Genomic DNA, 16,096 nt, shown 5'->3' on the forward strand with positions numbered 1-16,096 from the left:
CTCAGATATGCTTTTTGACAAGCCTAAACCTTCCTGGTGTGGAGTCGAGCACAAATATACCAAGCACAAATATACTTATCAGAATTCCTAGGGCAGTGTTTCTCAACCCATGGTTTGCGATCTAAAAAAACTGTGTTGCAAGAATATATGAAAGTCGCAAACAAACTTTAACAGTGGATCAAAAAATGGATTCTCCACTAAAGGAGAAAAAAGTGTGGGAAACCATGGCTTTTCTCCTGCAGGCTGTCAGAGTTCCAGCCTGCAAGGGGTTACTTGCCCCTCTTCACCCCTCCACACTGGGGGGCTGGGACCTGGGGGCAGTGGGCCAGGAATGTGGGGCACTGGGTCAGGACTATGTTTACAAATGGGTCCTGGTACCAAAAAGGTTGAGAACCACTGTCCTAGGGTACAGCTCCATAGCATTGCAATAAAAACAAACTGAAATTGGAGTTGTCTTCCAAAACAATGCTAAAAACTTGGAAAAGTTTCACACCTTACATTTTTGATCCCATATTTTTTCAAGCATTACATAAATGTGTTATACTATTGCCAATGAAGTACAGTTGGACATTGCTCATTTACATTTATTATTGGGATGCCCTGTTGGAGTTTTTGGTTTTTCAATTAAGTGAATGTGGAAAACAAAGCATTACACCACAAAACACACTTTGCCATCTGCTCTGGCTAATACTGGCTACAATATATTTTTTAAACAAAAATTAGTCAGATGAGTTCTCACTACAGTATTCAATAAAATGGAAAAGCCACATTCTTACAGAGATTAAAATGTGGGGTTTAATGAAAGACCAGTTAACAAGGTTCAAATCATAATTATTCCACTGAAGAGAAGAAATTGTAAAAAAACCCCAAACAAACCCCAAAATACCCAGCATTAAAACAAAGAGCCCCAATAGCAGGATTTCATATAAAATGCAAAATATTCAAACATTTGTACATTAGTTTATGACCTTTACTAAATGGCACCAGATGATTTCATACACTAAATATGGAACAAAAGATCAATAATACTTCAACTCTAAAAAAAATACCCCCCAAAAAACAAAAAAACTCCCTGTAGTTAAGGAACAGATTTTCTGCCTTTTTACATGTTGCTAAAATAAAGTTGTAAATGTGTAATGAACACAACTGAAATTTAATCTATACATCTTCTGACTTGGTTAGATTCAGTAACTAAGTAAAAAAAGATTTCCATATTTAAGTTATCTACAGATTATGCCTATATATAAAAAATGTGTGGATATATACATTTAATATATACACACACACACAATCATACATATATACATGAACTGTTACTGTTATTTCCCCTCCTCACAGGTGGCCAGCAGGGACCATGTACCACATTAGAACCTTTAAGGCTGCAATAGTGTATTGTAATGGGACAAAACACCAGCATTTGCCCTTGGATGGGGCAATATTGTTTCACTTCATGATCTATTATTACATAACTAATTTTATGATACTACTAAATTTCAATAACTTAGAATTCATTGTATAAAAACAACTCCAGAAACATAACTCTGCCAGTTGAAGAATGCCCCCTCCCCTGCCAACCCACGTTTTCACTAAATTACTAAGTCACCAAACTAGGCCTTATCAGAAACTGCAACAAGTTCTTCAGCCTTAATCTAAACCAACGTGCATCAAAACATTCTGGAGAGTTGCATCCTTTGACTTCCTCATCTTTTCAATTGCCCTGTGTAGATCCTGCTGTTGTACTGGCCGAATCTCATCTTCATCATGGCTAGAAAAACATTCAAATGATTCAAATGTTACATAATGGAGCCAATTTACAGAGCATAAAGTAATCTTCAATTATAAAAAACAGGTAGCTAGTGCTAAATAGCAAATATATGGTTTATATCAATAGATGTAATTGACCTACCAGAGGTACTGCAGGAAAAAAAAGTAAGGCCTGTTTCTTGCTGCAATATTCAACATTGCAGTACTGGAACACAGGGCATGCATCTAGGTGCATGTAAACACAATGGCATGTGGGTTCCTCTGAAGTTACAATATTGCATTAGTAGAAAAGATTGTTCAAATGTAAGGAGCTGGTCCAAAGGGAATGAAAACAAGTTAAGAGGAACTGTAGGGTATGTCTACATTGATTCTGCACGAAACACTAAGCTCTGCCCTCCACACACAGCTGCCCCCACCCAGCAGGGCAGCTGGGAGGATATTCCATGGATAGTCACTGCTGCCACACTTAACGTCTCTACTTCTGGTGCGTTCTGGTGTGACAGCAGCAGCAGGCAACCTCACTGGCACATTTCTGGGTGTGCAGCAGAGCAGGGCCTGAATTTTAGCAACACCCTCAAGACTAGTTGCTGTGCAGATGTATGAACACAAGCCCCTAAACCAGCCCAGGGCCGCCATGGCAAGTGACAGGTCTGCTGGGGAAGGAGGTGGAAGGCATTTCACAGACTAAAAGTCGATTGTCTCTTACCATCACTTAGCAATGAAATTCTGAACAGTGTAAACTATCAGTGGCTTCTGGCTTCTGCTGTTTATAGGGTACTTGTACATACAACAAAATTGGCCTTTAAAGCAGCTTAATTGCCCTTCTGCGCTGCTTTAATGCATTGCTGTTTGTGTTCAGTAGTATATTTCACTTGAATTTTGTGACAATGTACACGTTTGGCAGCATATTCCACTTTAAAATACCTTAGATGGGTTTTACCTTGCTACGTAACAAAGTAATTTAGTTTGCTATGTAACAAAAGTGCAATGGTGCACAGGGTGCTGGAAGCCCAGATGTTCTCAGAGAAGCTTAGGCTTGGCGGGCTTCCACGACCCCGTGTACTGTCCCCACCACCTTCTCCTACTACCAGCACTCCCACCTGCCCTCCTGCCACCTCATTGCTCTGCCCCAGAGGCAAGCCAGCCCATTCCGGCTGGTCCCAGGCAACAGGAAGGTAGAAGGGATGGTGCATGAGGTGCTGGAGCCTACCTGCCTCTACTGAGGCCAAGGGCAAGCTGCTCCTGAGCTGCGGGAGACCCTGGAACTTCCCTCCATGGTGGTGGCACCCCTGAGGCAGCACCTGCCCACTGTCACCTGGCCTGGGAGGTCCTGGCCATTGCGGATAGAAGCACTGGGCCCCATGCAGCTCAGGGACTCTGCGACACAGCAGCAGCTTGTGCAGGCAGGCTCCATTGGGAAAAAAGAAGGAAAAAAAAGCAAGCAGTCTGATTTTTTTTTTTTCTTCCCAGAACCTGCCTGCCTGAACTGTGCAGAGCATGGTGCTCGCTTCAGCAGCTGCAGCGCCCCCTGGGATCACCTAGGTGGGCTGCTAGCAGATGGGTGCTGCCTAGAGGGCACCACTGCCATGGAAGGAAGCACTGGGCCCCGAGTAGCTCAGGCAGGCAGGCTCGGAGAGGAAAAAGATCAGGCTCCTCACCACTTTTTTCTTTTTCCACCCCCCTAGTCAAGCTTGCTTGCATGAGCTGCCACCAGGTTGCGCAGCCCCTGAGCTGCGTGGGGCCCAGTGCTTCTGTCTGTGATGGCAGCGCCCCCCAGGACGACTGGGGCAGGCTGCTAGTGGGTGGGTGCTGCTGCTGTGGAGGGAAGGACCCACTGCAGCTCAGGGATCATGTGGCCGGCTGGCAGCTCGCTTCCTCCCACCCCACCGCCCCCACAACAGGAGAGGCAGGTAAGCTCTGCTGGGGGAGGGGGGGGGCGGAAAGAGGGGAAGGATTTGGCCCCTCACCACTTTTTTTTTTTTCCTGGTGCAGCCTGCAAGGGGGTGGGGGAGGGAGGGGGCTGTGACGCATTGAAATGGTGGGTTTTTAAACATGACAATTAAAAAAACCTCACCAATTAAAAACACGCTGTTTCAATTTAGGGAGAACTAAACCCCTGTTGTGTGTACAAGCACCCATAAAGAATTAATTCTGACTAGATATAGCTTTTTTCTTTGTTCACTTTTCAGTAGAATGGTTAAAATGTAGCACTCAAATCACCATAGGAATTCTGGTGACAGCTACAGGCCAAAATAATTCTGATGTCAGTGATCTTACAGCAGAATCTATGAAGCACTGATGATACAATGCATATTTCAATGTTTAAGAAGGGGTGAAAAAATCACACAAAAAAAATTCAACACAGTTCAAGGGGCACCTCATGGTCATTACATAATGAAGGCAAACCTGAAGACATGTAGCCTGACAATTACATTAAGGTCAATGAAGTCACAGGCACATGAAAGTGTATCCAAGATCTCAGCCTGACTCAGTGATACAGTGTACAAAGGCAAAGTTCAAGGCTGTCAACAACCCCCTTGGGTTAATCTTTTACCAGAATGTTACCCATAATATTTTCACCAATAACCTGATTAACTACATAAGATGAAGTGATTTATTCATTGACCTTTCATTTAACAATGAGCATTACATCTTATCAAACTTGTTGATAGAAAGCAATGGTTTCTTTTTCCCTACACAAGTTTTTGCTACCAAAAATATAGCACCAAAGACAACCACTTGTTTACCAAACATCAAGCCCAAGGAGCTCTCAGCCTCAGCCTGGCTGCTGTGACATGAAAGATAAAAACGCGTACCTTTCTTCACACGTGGAATTGACGTATTCCCTGACACAAAAGAGCGCTGCATCCCGGCACATTTCCTTCAAATCACTCCCTGAAAAACCATCTGTTTCTTTAGCAATTTCTAGGAGGTCTACATGCCTGTCCACCTGCCATGAAACAGAGGCAAAAGCATGAAAACATGCAAGTCACTTAAGCTTTTCCACTAAAATACGAAAAAGCCACAGTTGGGGGTTAAGAACCCTTTCAAGATTTATATCAAGTTTTGCCTTTTTTAGGAACTAAAAGTAAATATGAAGACCATTTGCTAACATAAGGGAATTATCCCCTCCTCTTAGTTATGTTCAGGTAGTAAGTAAAAATAAAGCTTCAATAGTAAAATTGGATAGCTGGTAAAAATTCACTGGCAACCACTGGAGAGCGTATACATTTTGCTATATTTGTTTTTGTATACAAATCTACAGCGCTGACAGCTGAAGAAGAATCACTTCCTGTGGCATAAGCTTAATGAAAATCTTTAGACTTTATCTCCACTAGCAAAATACAGCTGTTGGAATGCTGAGTTGTAGTTACAGACTGATTTACAGCAACTTCTTCAACTCAGCATTTTGTGGCTACCGGCTGATGCAATGAGTCAGACACAGAAAACCCGACATGCACTCCAACACCAGTCCTTTCTCCTCTGTACAGAAAGTCAAAAAATAAGAACTGGAAAAAGGCTTATTAGTCAACATGTAGAAAAAAATTCCACAAAAAAAAGAAAGAAAGAAACTGAACACACAGTCAACATAAGAGCTTATTTCTGAGACATTATTCAGAAGTGTACCCTTGGCTTTATGCAGTTTTATTTTAACACTCATTTTTGGGAAGTGCACAGTACATTTGAAAAATATCCTTGGACATTCATATTGCTGTTAACTACCGTTTAAGGAAAACCATGATTTTCATTGTACACAATAAGTTAGTGAAAAACTACGCCCATCTGGCATATGGATGGGTTTCAAAAAAGATTAGAAGGGAAAAACTACTTGCTCACATAAGTACCAAATAAGGGGCATGGCTCAGCAGAGAACCCAGGAGAATCCTCATTCCCTGCTGAAAGCTCCAATGAGGATCCAGAATCCCCCAAATCAGAGATGCACTGATATTGTATCGGCACTGATAAAAGGAAAATTGATATTACTGACAATCAGCTTTTTTTGGCTGAGGTGGCCGATAATGTTGCCAATACATGCCATGTGCATGCGCGCAGCTGTAGCATGCATGCGGTTAGCCTGGCAGCATGGAGAACAGCATCCGGCTGGTAAGTCTGTTGGGGGCAGAGGGGAAGGGGTGGTAGGAGAGAAGGGGCGGTAGGAGAGAAGGGGCATGGGGGGACATAGATCAAGACCCCTGGAATGAGGAAGGGAGTTCAGGGGCAGGTGCTGCCCAGCTGGGGTAGGGCATGGGACAGAATCATGAGAGGCTCATGGGAAGGCGGGGAACATGGGGAGGGGGTGTGGTTCCCACTGCTGCATGCACCCCCGCAGGAGCCATTGGGGGCATGTGCCCTCTGGATCTGTGCACAGGGTAAAAGGTAGGCTGCTGCTGTAGTCTGGGGCCTGGGGTCGCACTAGGCTCTTCTTGGTCAGGAGGCTGCACTCAAAGAGGAAAGCAGCAATGCTGGGAGGGGCAGGGTTGGCAGGGAGGCTACAGAGAATTCTGATGTGGCCACAGCCCACCATATAGACCCCTCCCAGCGCTGCAGTTGTCTGCCCCAAACACAGTCCCAGCCCAGCCCCCTGCTGGGAAGAGCAAGGCACTGCCCTGGTCCCAGCCTGCCCTCACTCAGTGCACAGATCTGGGGGGCACCCATCCCCCATAGCTCCTGTGGGGGTGTGCACAGCAGCAGGATCCATCCCCCTCTACCCATGCTTTATCTCCCCATGCCCCCCTCTAGCTGGGCAGCACCTGCCCCAGCCCCACTCCCTCCCTCACCACAGGGGATTCCATCTGCCCCTGACACAGCCCTTCCCCCCCAAACAAACTTACCAGCCAGATGCTGCTCTCCAAGCTGCCAGGCTGCATACTAGCAATCAGATATGGCTCGTTAATAATCAGCCATCAGCATCGACCCAAAAAATATTTATTGGCATACCCTTACCAACAATATTTTGCATCTGAAAACACTAGCATCCACAGATCCTTTAGTAAAACAAGTGGAAAGAACTGTAGTTCTTCAGCGAAAATAAAGCTGCATAGGAGCAGAGGGGAAGGGGTGGTAGGAGAGAAGGGGCATGGGGGGGACATAGATCAAGACCCCAGTGAGTGAGGAAATAGAGAAGAAGGATGTTAAATTCTTATAAAGGGAAATGCAGCTGTGTATAAAGCATTAACCTACACCAAATAGGGGGACATCATTTGTAAGATTCCTTCCAGCTCTAACTTATGCAATTATGTGGACTTCCTAAAACTAAACCTTTTAAACAACTGCCACTGTCAAAATCTGTAGTCTAATAGCAAGCCAAGATTATTTTATTTTGATGCTTTAACTTTTAAATATAGATTGTTTTCACAGGTAAAGTGCTTAAGTAATTTGCCAGAAACTACCTGACATTCAAATAATTTTAAATGACAGCTTATGCAGCAAGTTACCTTCTTCACAATCTCAGTCACTCTTAGGGATCAGCTCACACAAGACGGCAACTTAAGGAGATTATAAATCAGTTCTATTGCTAAGATGCGCCTTATTAGTCAGGTCTCAACCTATGACGGTTATGAAAAATAGCCCCTCAGAGTTACCACTGTTGGCTCAAATTCCAGAAGTCTTCCATGGAAATGTAAATAGATTAAATGGAGTACTATATAGAAAGCCAGAAAAATCATGTCTTAAATTTTGCAAACAGCAATAGTGAAAATATCACTGACATCCCAACTCTCTGGTTCCTCCTCCTCCTTTTATAGTATAACCTGTGACTGACATTATTGGGATGGGTAAGAGGCAGCCCCTTTTTACTCAAAGGCCAATCCTTCCAAAAAACAGCGCTATCAAAATAAATGATAAATACTCCCAAATTAACTGGAGAAAATACCTGCAGTATTCAAAATCTTTGATGTCCCTTTCCTTCAAACACTTAATCAGTACTAATTTATTAGTCAAAATGCTTTCTAGTATGAATTAGTTACCACAATGTCAGAAGGCAGGCAAATGCCATCTTTGTACAGATGAGGAAATACAGATTGAAAGATTAAGTAATTTGCCCAGACGCACTATGATTCACTCAGCAATCCTGAGACTAGAACACTAAAATTTCAAGCTTAACCACCATTTCAAGCTTAACCTGTTAAATAATTCCATTTCTCAAAACTGAAGTCACACCCAAAATGGATAACACTCCCTGACAGTGTACTGGCATATTCTTGACTATACTCCATACCCAGGCCAAATCAGCTGATTTTAAAAACATATTTTCCAACCTCTATTTGCCCACATAATGATATGAAAGAAAAATGAATCAATTAAAAAGAAAAAATGCACCAACTTACATTTTCATTTTTCAGTATCAGTTTCAGGATGGCTTCTCGCTGTTTCAGAGCCTTTAAATAAAAAAAGAGGTTTTTTGGGTTGTTACAGTAGAGAAATTGCTCCAACATAATGCATTGCTTTAGCTGTTAAAAATGGCACTCAACCTGTACATCCTTATCTTGTACTGCATCACCCCCAAGACATCTCTCAGGGTACAGACTGACCCCCGGCAATGGGAAATCAGCTTCTTTAACATGTATGCTACGTGATGGACCCAGAGTATTATTAGTTTCACATGTTTACAGCAATTAAAGAAAAAAAAAAAAAAAGAGAGAAGAAACTGACAAACACTTCAGCATGAGGTTAGTTTAGGACAAACAGACCTACGCAGCTACCGTGGAGTTCTCTGTAGCATGCATCTGCCCTAACAGAGAGCAGATGCTCAACGTGTAAACAAGATATTATTCATTACATATTTTGTCAGTCACATAAACAATGGGACTGCTGCAAGTGTTGTTTTCTAAAGTCACAAGCTTATTCTGAAGATCATGGTTGGGATAGATAGACTATATTAAATCAGGCACTGCAAGAAGGTTAACGAAAAGGGGTTAAGTAGTTAGCATATCCTTGTAGGCCACATCCACGTGAACATGGACATTTGTCTCTCTGGGGACGAGAAGCAGCAGCACACCTTGTGCCACAGCTACTTGTCCCTGGGGAACGCCTATTGCACATGTCCGCTAGGTGGGATAATGGAGGGTGGAGCCAGGACCAGGCTGGCCACACAACCCATACCCAGAGTTCTGGGGGCCTCCTGGGGCTGCAGCAGTGGAGATCCTGCTGCTTGGAGCCTGGCTGGCAACGGAAGCATGACTCTGGCTGGCCAGGCTGTGGGTTTGGGTGGTACACACTGCCCCCACATGCTTCGCTTTCTTTTTTCCTGCAAGTGTTTTTTGACCCCAGGATCTCCTGGGATCCTCCCCCCCCCCCCCAGTGCTGCTACCTTGCAGCGCAGAGAACACCTGAATGTATGGTATGTGGCACTGCAAACACGTCTGCAGTGCCACTTACCACACAGTCCCTATGGGCATGTTCAGAAAAGTGCGACTAAGATTGTAAGGCAGAGCCATTAGACAAACCTGGCTCTCCCAAGGAACAGGTCATTCAAATTCACTTCCATTCATCAAGAATCATTTGATTAAATGCAAATGCTGTACAGATTAATAGTTTACTCACTGCCTCAAAAAATGTCTGGCTAGCTTTTCCTCTGGCCCTTTAAAGAACTCTGGCTTATTGAAAGTAGCTGGTTCACAGCTCCCAGTCCTACTCAGTTTTTATTTTAAGCTACAGTAGAGAAAAATAATTACATAGTAACTACAGTGCTCCAAGTTGCCAGGTATAACAGCCATGAAGTTTTCATAACTGATCCATCTGGATGGCCCTTGAGTTAAGAACAGAACTTCTTTACTGGGTCAGACCAAATGGCCATGCAACCTCGAGGAATACCATCTGACAGTGGCAAGGAGTGGATACAGTGGCAGTGAAGATTAGATCAGGATGAGCTAATAACTTCCCAAGAACTGAAATGTGTACACACATTTGTGTATAGATGCACCTGCAGGCAACTTGAACCTCCTTTTCCCTTGGTGCAAGTGAACAGTGTCCAATCAGAATGCCAAAGTGTGCAACTCTATTCCTTTAGGCTGAATGCAAGAAATATATTAGGAAGTTCTTGCTGGCACAAAGTTGGTTCTAGCTGAAATGTGTAGGACTCATGTTCGCATGGGAAATTTCACATTAAAAGTGAAATTATCAGTACTTCTGAAAAAAAATCCTCTCAAGCTCATTTTGCTACCCAGGCAAATACAGGTTTCTTGGCTACAGGTGCCCCCATTCTGCAAACTCCTTAGGCAAACAACCCTTAACTGTATGCACTGTGGGATAACTTACAGGTTGGTTGATGTGGAACCTTGTAGGCATTCTTCTCATAATGGCCGAATCAAGATCCTGAGGGCGATTGGTAGCTCCCATCACTATCACCTATATAGAGAAAGCCAGAAATAATTAAACTGGCATCAGGAAATTATCATAGAATGTGTGTGTGGAGGATGGGGGGTGGGATGGTGGGGGAAGAGGGCAGAGCAGTGTCACAAAATACATGGATATTTGTACTACCTTCCATCAAGCAAGCCAACATCATTCATTTTAACAGCAGGATTTAAATAGGCATGAAAATATTTTAAACGGTTGTAGGTTTCAAGATTTCAAGGTTGAAAGTTCAAACAATTCAAATAAACAGGTAGTAACAGAAAACCCCTACTTTTACAGGTGTTGGCACATTTGTTTAGTTCATACTGGACAAGTCTTCTCCAGAACTTAATGAAGTAAGGCATTTTAGAAGAGCCTTTATATTCTCTGAATTCTAAGACTATGAATCCAACATCTCATGTAAACACTAAATTTCACAAAAAAGTAATATCCTTAAAAAAAAATCAACTACCTGAAAACCCAAAAAGGTACTACTACTGTGGTATTATTGATTGGATCCAAAAATCATGAAAAGCTTTAGAGAAATCTCATATACTCTAATAACTGTATAAATAACATTTAAAAATTTTGTTCAAAAACAGTATTGAACATGACAACACCTCAAATGCAACCTCAAAAGAACGTTTGCCCCCAGCCCATATTCATATCTTTTTCTCACTTGCTATTGTAAACCACAGGTATTGTACATGCTCTGTCACGAAAACATGAATGTCAGATAATTAAATGTTTTCGCTCGATCTGAGCCTTCAAGAGGCCGAGAAGCGATTACTACATAATTCTGGACTCCTGAAAAATTCTACTATTCTTGCTTATCTTTCGATTTGGATCATTACCCACAATGAGCCATGGTAGGTTGAGCACTAGGCATCAGAACCAATGGTGCCTTCACTTGTTTAGAGTGATGCTGCCACCCAGAGGCTCAAAATTACTACTACACAAAACAGTGGGAGAGTAGACATTTAGAGTGCTTGCAGACATAACTCCCACCCATCAAAAAAGGACTTGCCCAGAAGGGGCAGTGCATTACTTCAACCTGGCTTGGCCAACATCTGTAAAGATCAGGCACTTTAGTGGTGCTTTTATGATACTTTTATCTAACAGCTGATTGAATCAGTTTTAGCTAAAAGCACCAAAAAGCCCTGCTGAAGCACTCAATCTTTAAAGACGCTGTAGAGCCGGGATGAAGCAACACACTGCTGCTCCTGGTAAAGCTCTTTTTTTTTGTTTAAAAAAAAAAAAATCGTCTGCAAACAGCCCTTAAGATGCTTCATATTTAACAAGAATGTTGGTCTTTTCTACCTTGGAGAAGTCATAACAGCAGCAGACTCTCCCAATGCCTGAAGAAGGGTGGTTTGTGCCCAAAAGCTTACAAAAAACTTTTCTCCAACTATTTAGCTGGTCTAATAAAAGATAGCACATCTACCCAAAGAACCTTGGCTCATATTTAACAAAGCATTTCACATCAGTTGTCAGCAACAAAATGACCCATCTCAGGTCTGAAGCTGGCTGGCGCTAAGACCTAGCCACCGCTGCTGCATCTCCCAGTCCCGGCATCGCACAGGTGAAGCCCTGGGGGTCTTTCTTCAGACCAGATCCAAAAGTTCTGCATTGAGAGCCCATTTAGTCAGAGCAACAACCTTTATTACAGTGCAGAAGTAGTGTCAAAACTGATCTGCCTGTGGCACAAGCCTTGGAGATGGGTGAAAAAAATGGCTTTAAGTTGCATTTGTGTTCCCTTGATTCTGGGGGGCAGCGTGGTTCAGGCCAGTTTCTGATAAAAATCAGATAAGTCTGAAGTTTGATCTTACTTCTCTCTCTGGTCATGGTTCCTCATCCCTGCACAAAAAAAAAAGTTAAAAAACAAAAACGAAACAAAAAAAACCCTAAAAACACCCTAACAACTCTTCCATGACACTTCAGACCTTCCACTGAGTAGAATATTTTCCAGGTGCACTTGAGGCAGCGGTCCAATTAAAATTCACAACAATGCATTGCCTGTCACATCCTATTGTTAAAGTTCTGAGTCTTTTTTAAAATTTTCTTTTGAATTTTACAGCAGTAATAAAATATAGGATAATCCTTCTTTTCAGGGAGGACATTTCTTTGTCTAGGATTGACAAGCAAACTAATATTATCAAGAAAATTTTGACAATATTTTGAGAAATGTGTACTTATCAGTTCTCAGAAAAATACTAAAACAGTAACAAAATTATTTTGGAGATACCTCTTTAAAGATTTTTTTCTTAACAGTAATGAATTCTAACCAAGCACATCCAATAACAGCATTTTCATAATACCTCTAGAGCTCTTCAATCATTTTTTGTAGAGATTTCCCTATAATAGTTTTCCCATCAGGCTAAGAATTATGAGTAAGGGACACAATGATTTCTTCAGATCTGGTACACCAGACTCAATAGTAGATGTACAAGACCAGATTTATGTTTTACTGCAGCAAAAGCATGCTTTACTGGACTAGTTCCAAGAAGCTTTCACAGTTTTTAAAAAGGGAACATGTTAAAGCAATGGCAAAAATCAGTGCTAAAGGGAACACGAGGCTAAGCCGTCTTAAATTCCAGTTTCGTATTGTGTAAATTTTGCTAGCATTAACATCCTACTGACATACTGGATTTACATACATAACATTGATACATAAAAAGTAACAGCCTGCATTTTTTGATTAATGTGGTGAAACATTAGTTATACCAATGCCAATTGTGTAAAAGAAGTATGAGAAGTCATATTTGACTGCAACTGTATGCAATTTAAAAAAAATCAAGTTATAAAAAGTACAGCTAGAACAGCTATGAAAGAGCAAAGGAAGTTGGTAATAAGGAAAAGGAAAGTGGAACTGAAACAATATATGATTAAAAAATTAATCAACTACTAACACTTTCTTTCACTTCCAGGATGCCCAATTAAATCCAGTCTGAGGTGACTGTTCAGTCCATTGACTTTTTGACAGTCTATTAAAACAAGCATACCCAATTTTCAGTGAGCTTCTAAAACTACCGCTCCCCAAATCTTGACAGTTCACAAAGACAACATAGGGAAATGAACTGCTCTTTCAACCTTACAATGATTTTTCCTCAGGTCAAGTTTGAAAGTCATTGGCAGGGTGAATGGGCTACCTGCTCCCACATCAGTAGGCATCAGTCCTAGACTAAGCAGATCACTTCTGTCTCTCATACGTACTATCAACCTTTTTTAACATCTGATATTACTAAAGTTAGATGACAAAAACTGGGCTTGAATACATAAAACAGAGATTGCCAGCATTTCCCCTTTGATAATGATGGCAGCTTCCTGTACTTTCAGATTAGCTCATTAGGTATAAATGATTTTGCTTTCTGTGGGAAAAGTAGAAGGGGCTGGTAAAGGGACCATGTCAAGACTTTTCAGTAAATCTGGGTCTGAGATTCACCTGGCCTGAAAAAAGTCATTAAGTGATTGTTTCATATTGTTCACATGGTAAATGTGGCCCTCTCATCTTGCATTTGCATTATCAAAAAAATACTGAAAAGAAACATTTTTTAGAAAGCTTTTCAAATGGTCAGCATACATAAAGGAGTTATCTGAAACATGAATGAATTAATTATTAATGCAAACTTTTGTCCCAATTGTATCCAGTAACAAAACTAGGTAGAATAATGCTTTTGGCAGCTACTACGTTCAATACTGTATCCCTTAAAGTGAGGAAAAACACACTGATTTCTATGAAAGAATTATAGAAGTTATCAGCTTAAATCTTTTCACTTACTTGGCAATTGTAGTCAGTGTCCAGACCATCCCAAAGGCTCATGAACTGAGCTTTCATCATAGCTGTAGCTTCATGGTCAGAACTTGAGCGATTTCGTAGGAAGGAATCTATATGAAAAAGATTCAATGAACATTGTTCACCATATATGCAACTGTACCAACCATATAGTATTTTATTTCTTGGGCACAAACTTTTAAAATAGTAACAACAGAAAAATATAGTTGGTACCAAGAAGATAAAAGCTCAACACCACTGAGAGGAAGAAAAAAAAAAAAAGTCAGATGTTGAAGAAAACCTAGAGTAGAAAAAAACATATCTTCTCCAGCTTCATACTTTTCAGTACATGACATTTCTTATCTATAATTGGGTGAACTAGCTCTGAATTTTCTTATTCTTAGTTAAGTAAAAAATAAACATTCATCTTTGCTCCTCATGCAGTACACTGACATGCTTTCACTCAGATTCCAACAAGCTCAGAAGTTTACAAAGAGAGCTAAAATCAATGTCACTGCATGTTGAATCTATGTGAATTCACAGTTATGGAGAACGCTAACCCTATTAGTCATCTCCAGAAGAAGAGTCTTTCTAAATAAATAAATAAATAAATAAATAAATAAATACAGACATCACTGGAAAAAGTGACTATAAGCAGCGTGATGTAGCTTTACTATATCTTCACAGTGAATTGTTCTCCTCCAAGGCCCATGAGTTATTGTAATATATGCCTGAGGGAAGAGAATGAGCAATTTTAACTGAAGTGTTATTTTCTCATTAATCTTGGATTTATAACTTGCAAGTTAGTAATCCCAAAATTCTCTTCACTGCTTTCTCTAAAAATAAGGATTTTTCACCACTATAAAGTCTCTATTTTTTTCTCTTTCATTTCTTTTTGTTTTATTACATCTACCTAGCCATTTCTTGTTTTCCCCAGCCCCCTTCCTCAATATTTATCAAGATGAGACCAACATTAATTCAGATCTTCCAGCAACAGTCATGCACTTTCAGGGAAGTTCTTCCTCTCTAAATATGGGCTTCCTAAATGACAGTTAGTCTAAAGGAGATGGAAAATTAGTGGCTCTTCTGCATCAATATATATTTTTTGATTTGACATTTTATGCAAAAAAAGAATGCAGAAACATGCAACTATACACAACTGTTGTTCAACACAAGGTTATATTTCTTACTGCACTACCATCACTTTTGGTAGACCTTGGTAATAAATTAATATACCTATCAATTTTAAGTTGGCATTTAATCTTTCCTTTCTATGACTATAGATATATTGTTTTACCTATTTCATCAATAAAAATGATGGACGGTTGGAGCTTCATAGCAAGGGAGAAGACTGCAGCAGCCAGTTTCTGAGACTCCCCATACCATTTGTCAGTCAGTGTTGAAGGTTGGAGATTAATAAATCGACAACCTGCTTCCTTTGCTGTTGCTTTGGCAATGAGAGTTTTACCACAACCTGGAGGACCGTACAGAAGTACTCCTGAAAAATAAAAGTATTAAGGTTTTATGAACACTGAAAGAAAGACTGATGTGATTAACTGATATTGTTATGTAAGAACTCACATTCTGCTGACTTGAGTACCACCAGTCTACTGAATGCCATCCACATACTGGTATTGCAGCATTTTTGCTACTTTATGAAATATAATTTTTAAATTATCAAATAGCTTTACTTCGTTTTAATACTTAAAACTATTTGTTTTAAGAAGGAACAATCAACTTTTAAAGTCATGTTTTGTCTGAAAGTTCTGTGCCTACTATAATTACCACTAAGGCATAAGATTACTGTGACTAAAATTAATGAAAAATCTGTTTGCTTTGTGCATTTGATAGAACTGGTTTATAGCCATTTTCTGCCCTGCTGAAAAGGTTTTTGAAAAACATTAGTAGGTAGGGATAGCCATATAAAAATATTAACAAAACAACAAGTTTGAAGTGCTTTGGGTTAGAATACAAGGCAGTCGAGGGGAAAGAGACTTAACGGTGGGGGTCTACAACAGACCTCCCAACCAAGGGGAAGAGCTCGACCAGGAATTCTTAGGTCAGCTCACGGATGTAGTGAAGTCTAAGGATGTGGTAGTCATGGGGGACCTGAACTTCCCGGACATCTGCTGGGGGGAGCAGTCAGCCAGGTCTGACCGCTCATGTAGGTTCTTAGCCAGAATGCAGGACCTCCATCTAACCCAGGAGGTGCACAGCCCCACCAGG

At 41.0% G+C, this 16,096-nt stretch overlaps 1 protein-coding gene across 2 annotated transcripts in view; it reads right to left on the bottom strand.

Moving 5' to 3' along the window:
- Positions 1-769: 769 nt before the first annotated feature.
- The window catches only part of ATAD1 (ATPase family, AAA domain containing 1), a 27,587-nt gene continuing 12,260 nt past the window's right edge, over positions 770-16,096 (bottom strand). The window contains exons 5-10 of one of the 2 annotated variants that reach the window (XM_019538610.1): positions 15,168-15,368; positions 13,877-13,983; positions 10,021-10,110; positions 8,091-8,141; positions 4,581-4,714; positions 770-1,765 (exon numbers count right to left, since the gene is read on the bottom strand). In XM_019538610.1, coding sequence (XP_019394155.1) covers positions 1,645-1,765; positions 4,581-4,714; positions 8,091-8,141; positions 10,021-10,110; positions 13,877-13,983; positions 15,168-15,368 — 704 coding nt within the window. In that variant the 3' untranslated portion in view covers positions 770-1,644. The remainder of the gene's footprint in view (positions 1,766-4,580; positions 4,715-8,090; positions 8,142-10,020; positions 10,111-13,876; positions 13,984-15,167; positions 15,369-16,096) is intronic. The other variant, XM_019538612.1, reaches the window with a different exon arrangement.

This window comes from Crocodylus porosus, unplaced genomic scaffold (assembly GCF_001723895.1).
Source record: "Crocodylus porosus isolate Cpor-Errol unplaced genomic scaffold, CroPor_comp1, whole genome shotgun sequence".
In the NCBI taxonomy this organism is placed as follows: Eukaryota; Metazoa; Chordata; order Crocodylia; family Crocodylidae; genus Crocodylus; species Crocodylus porosus.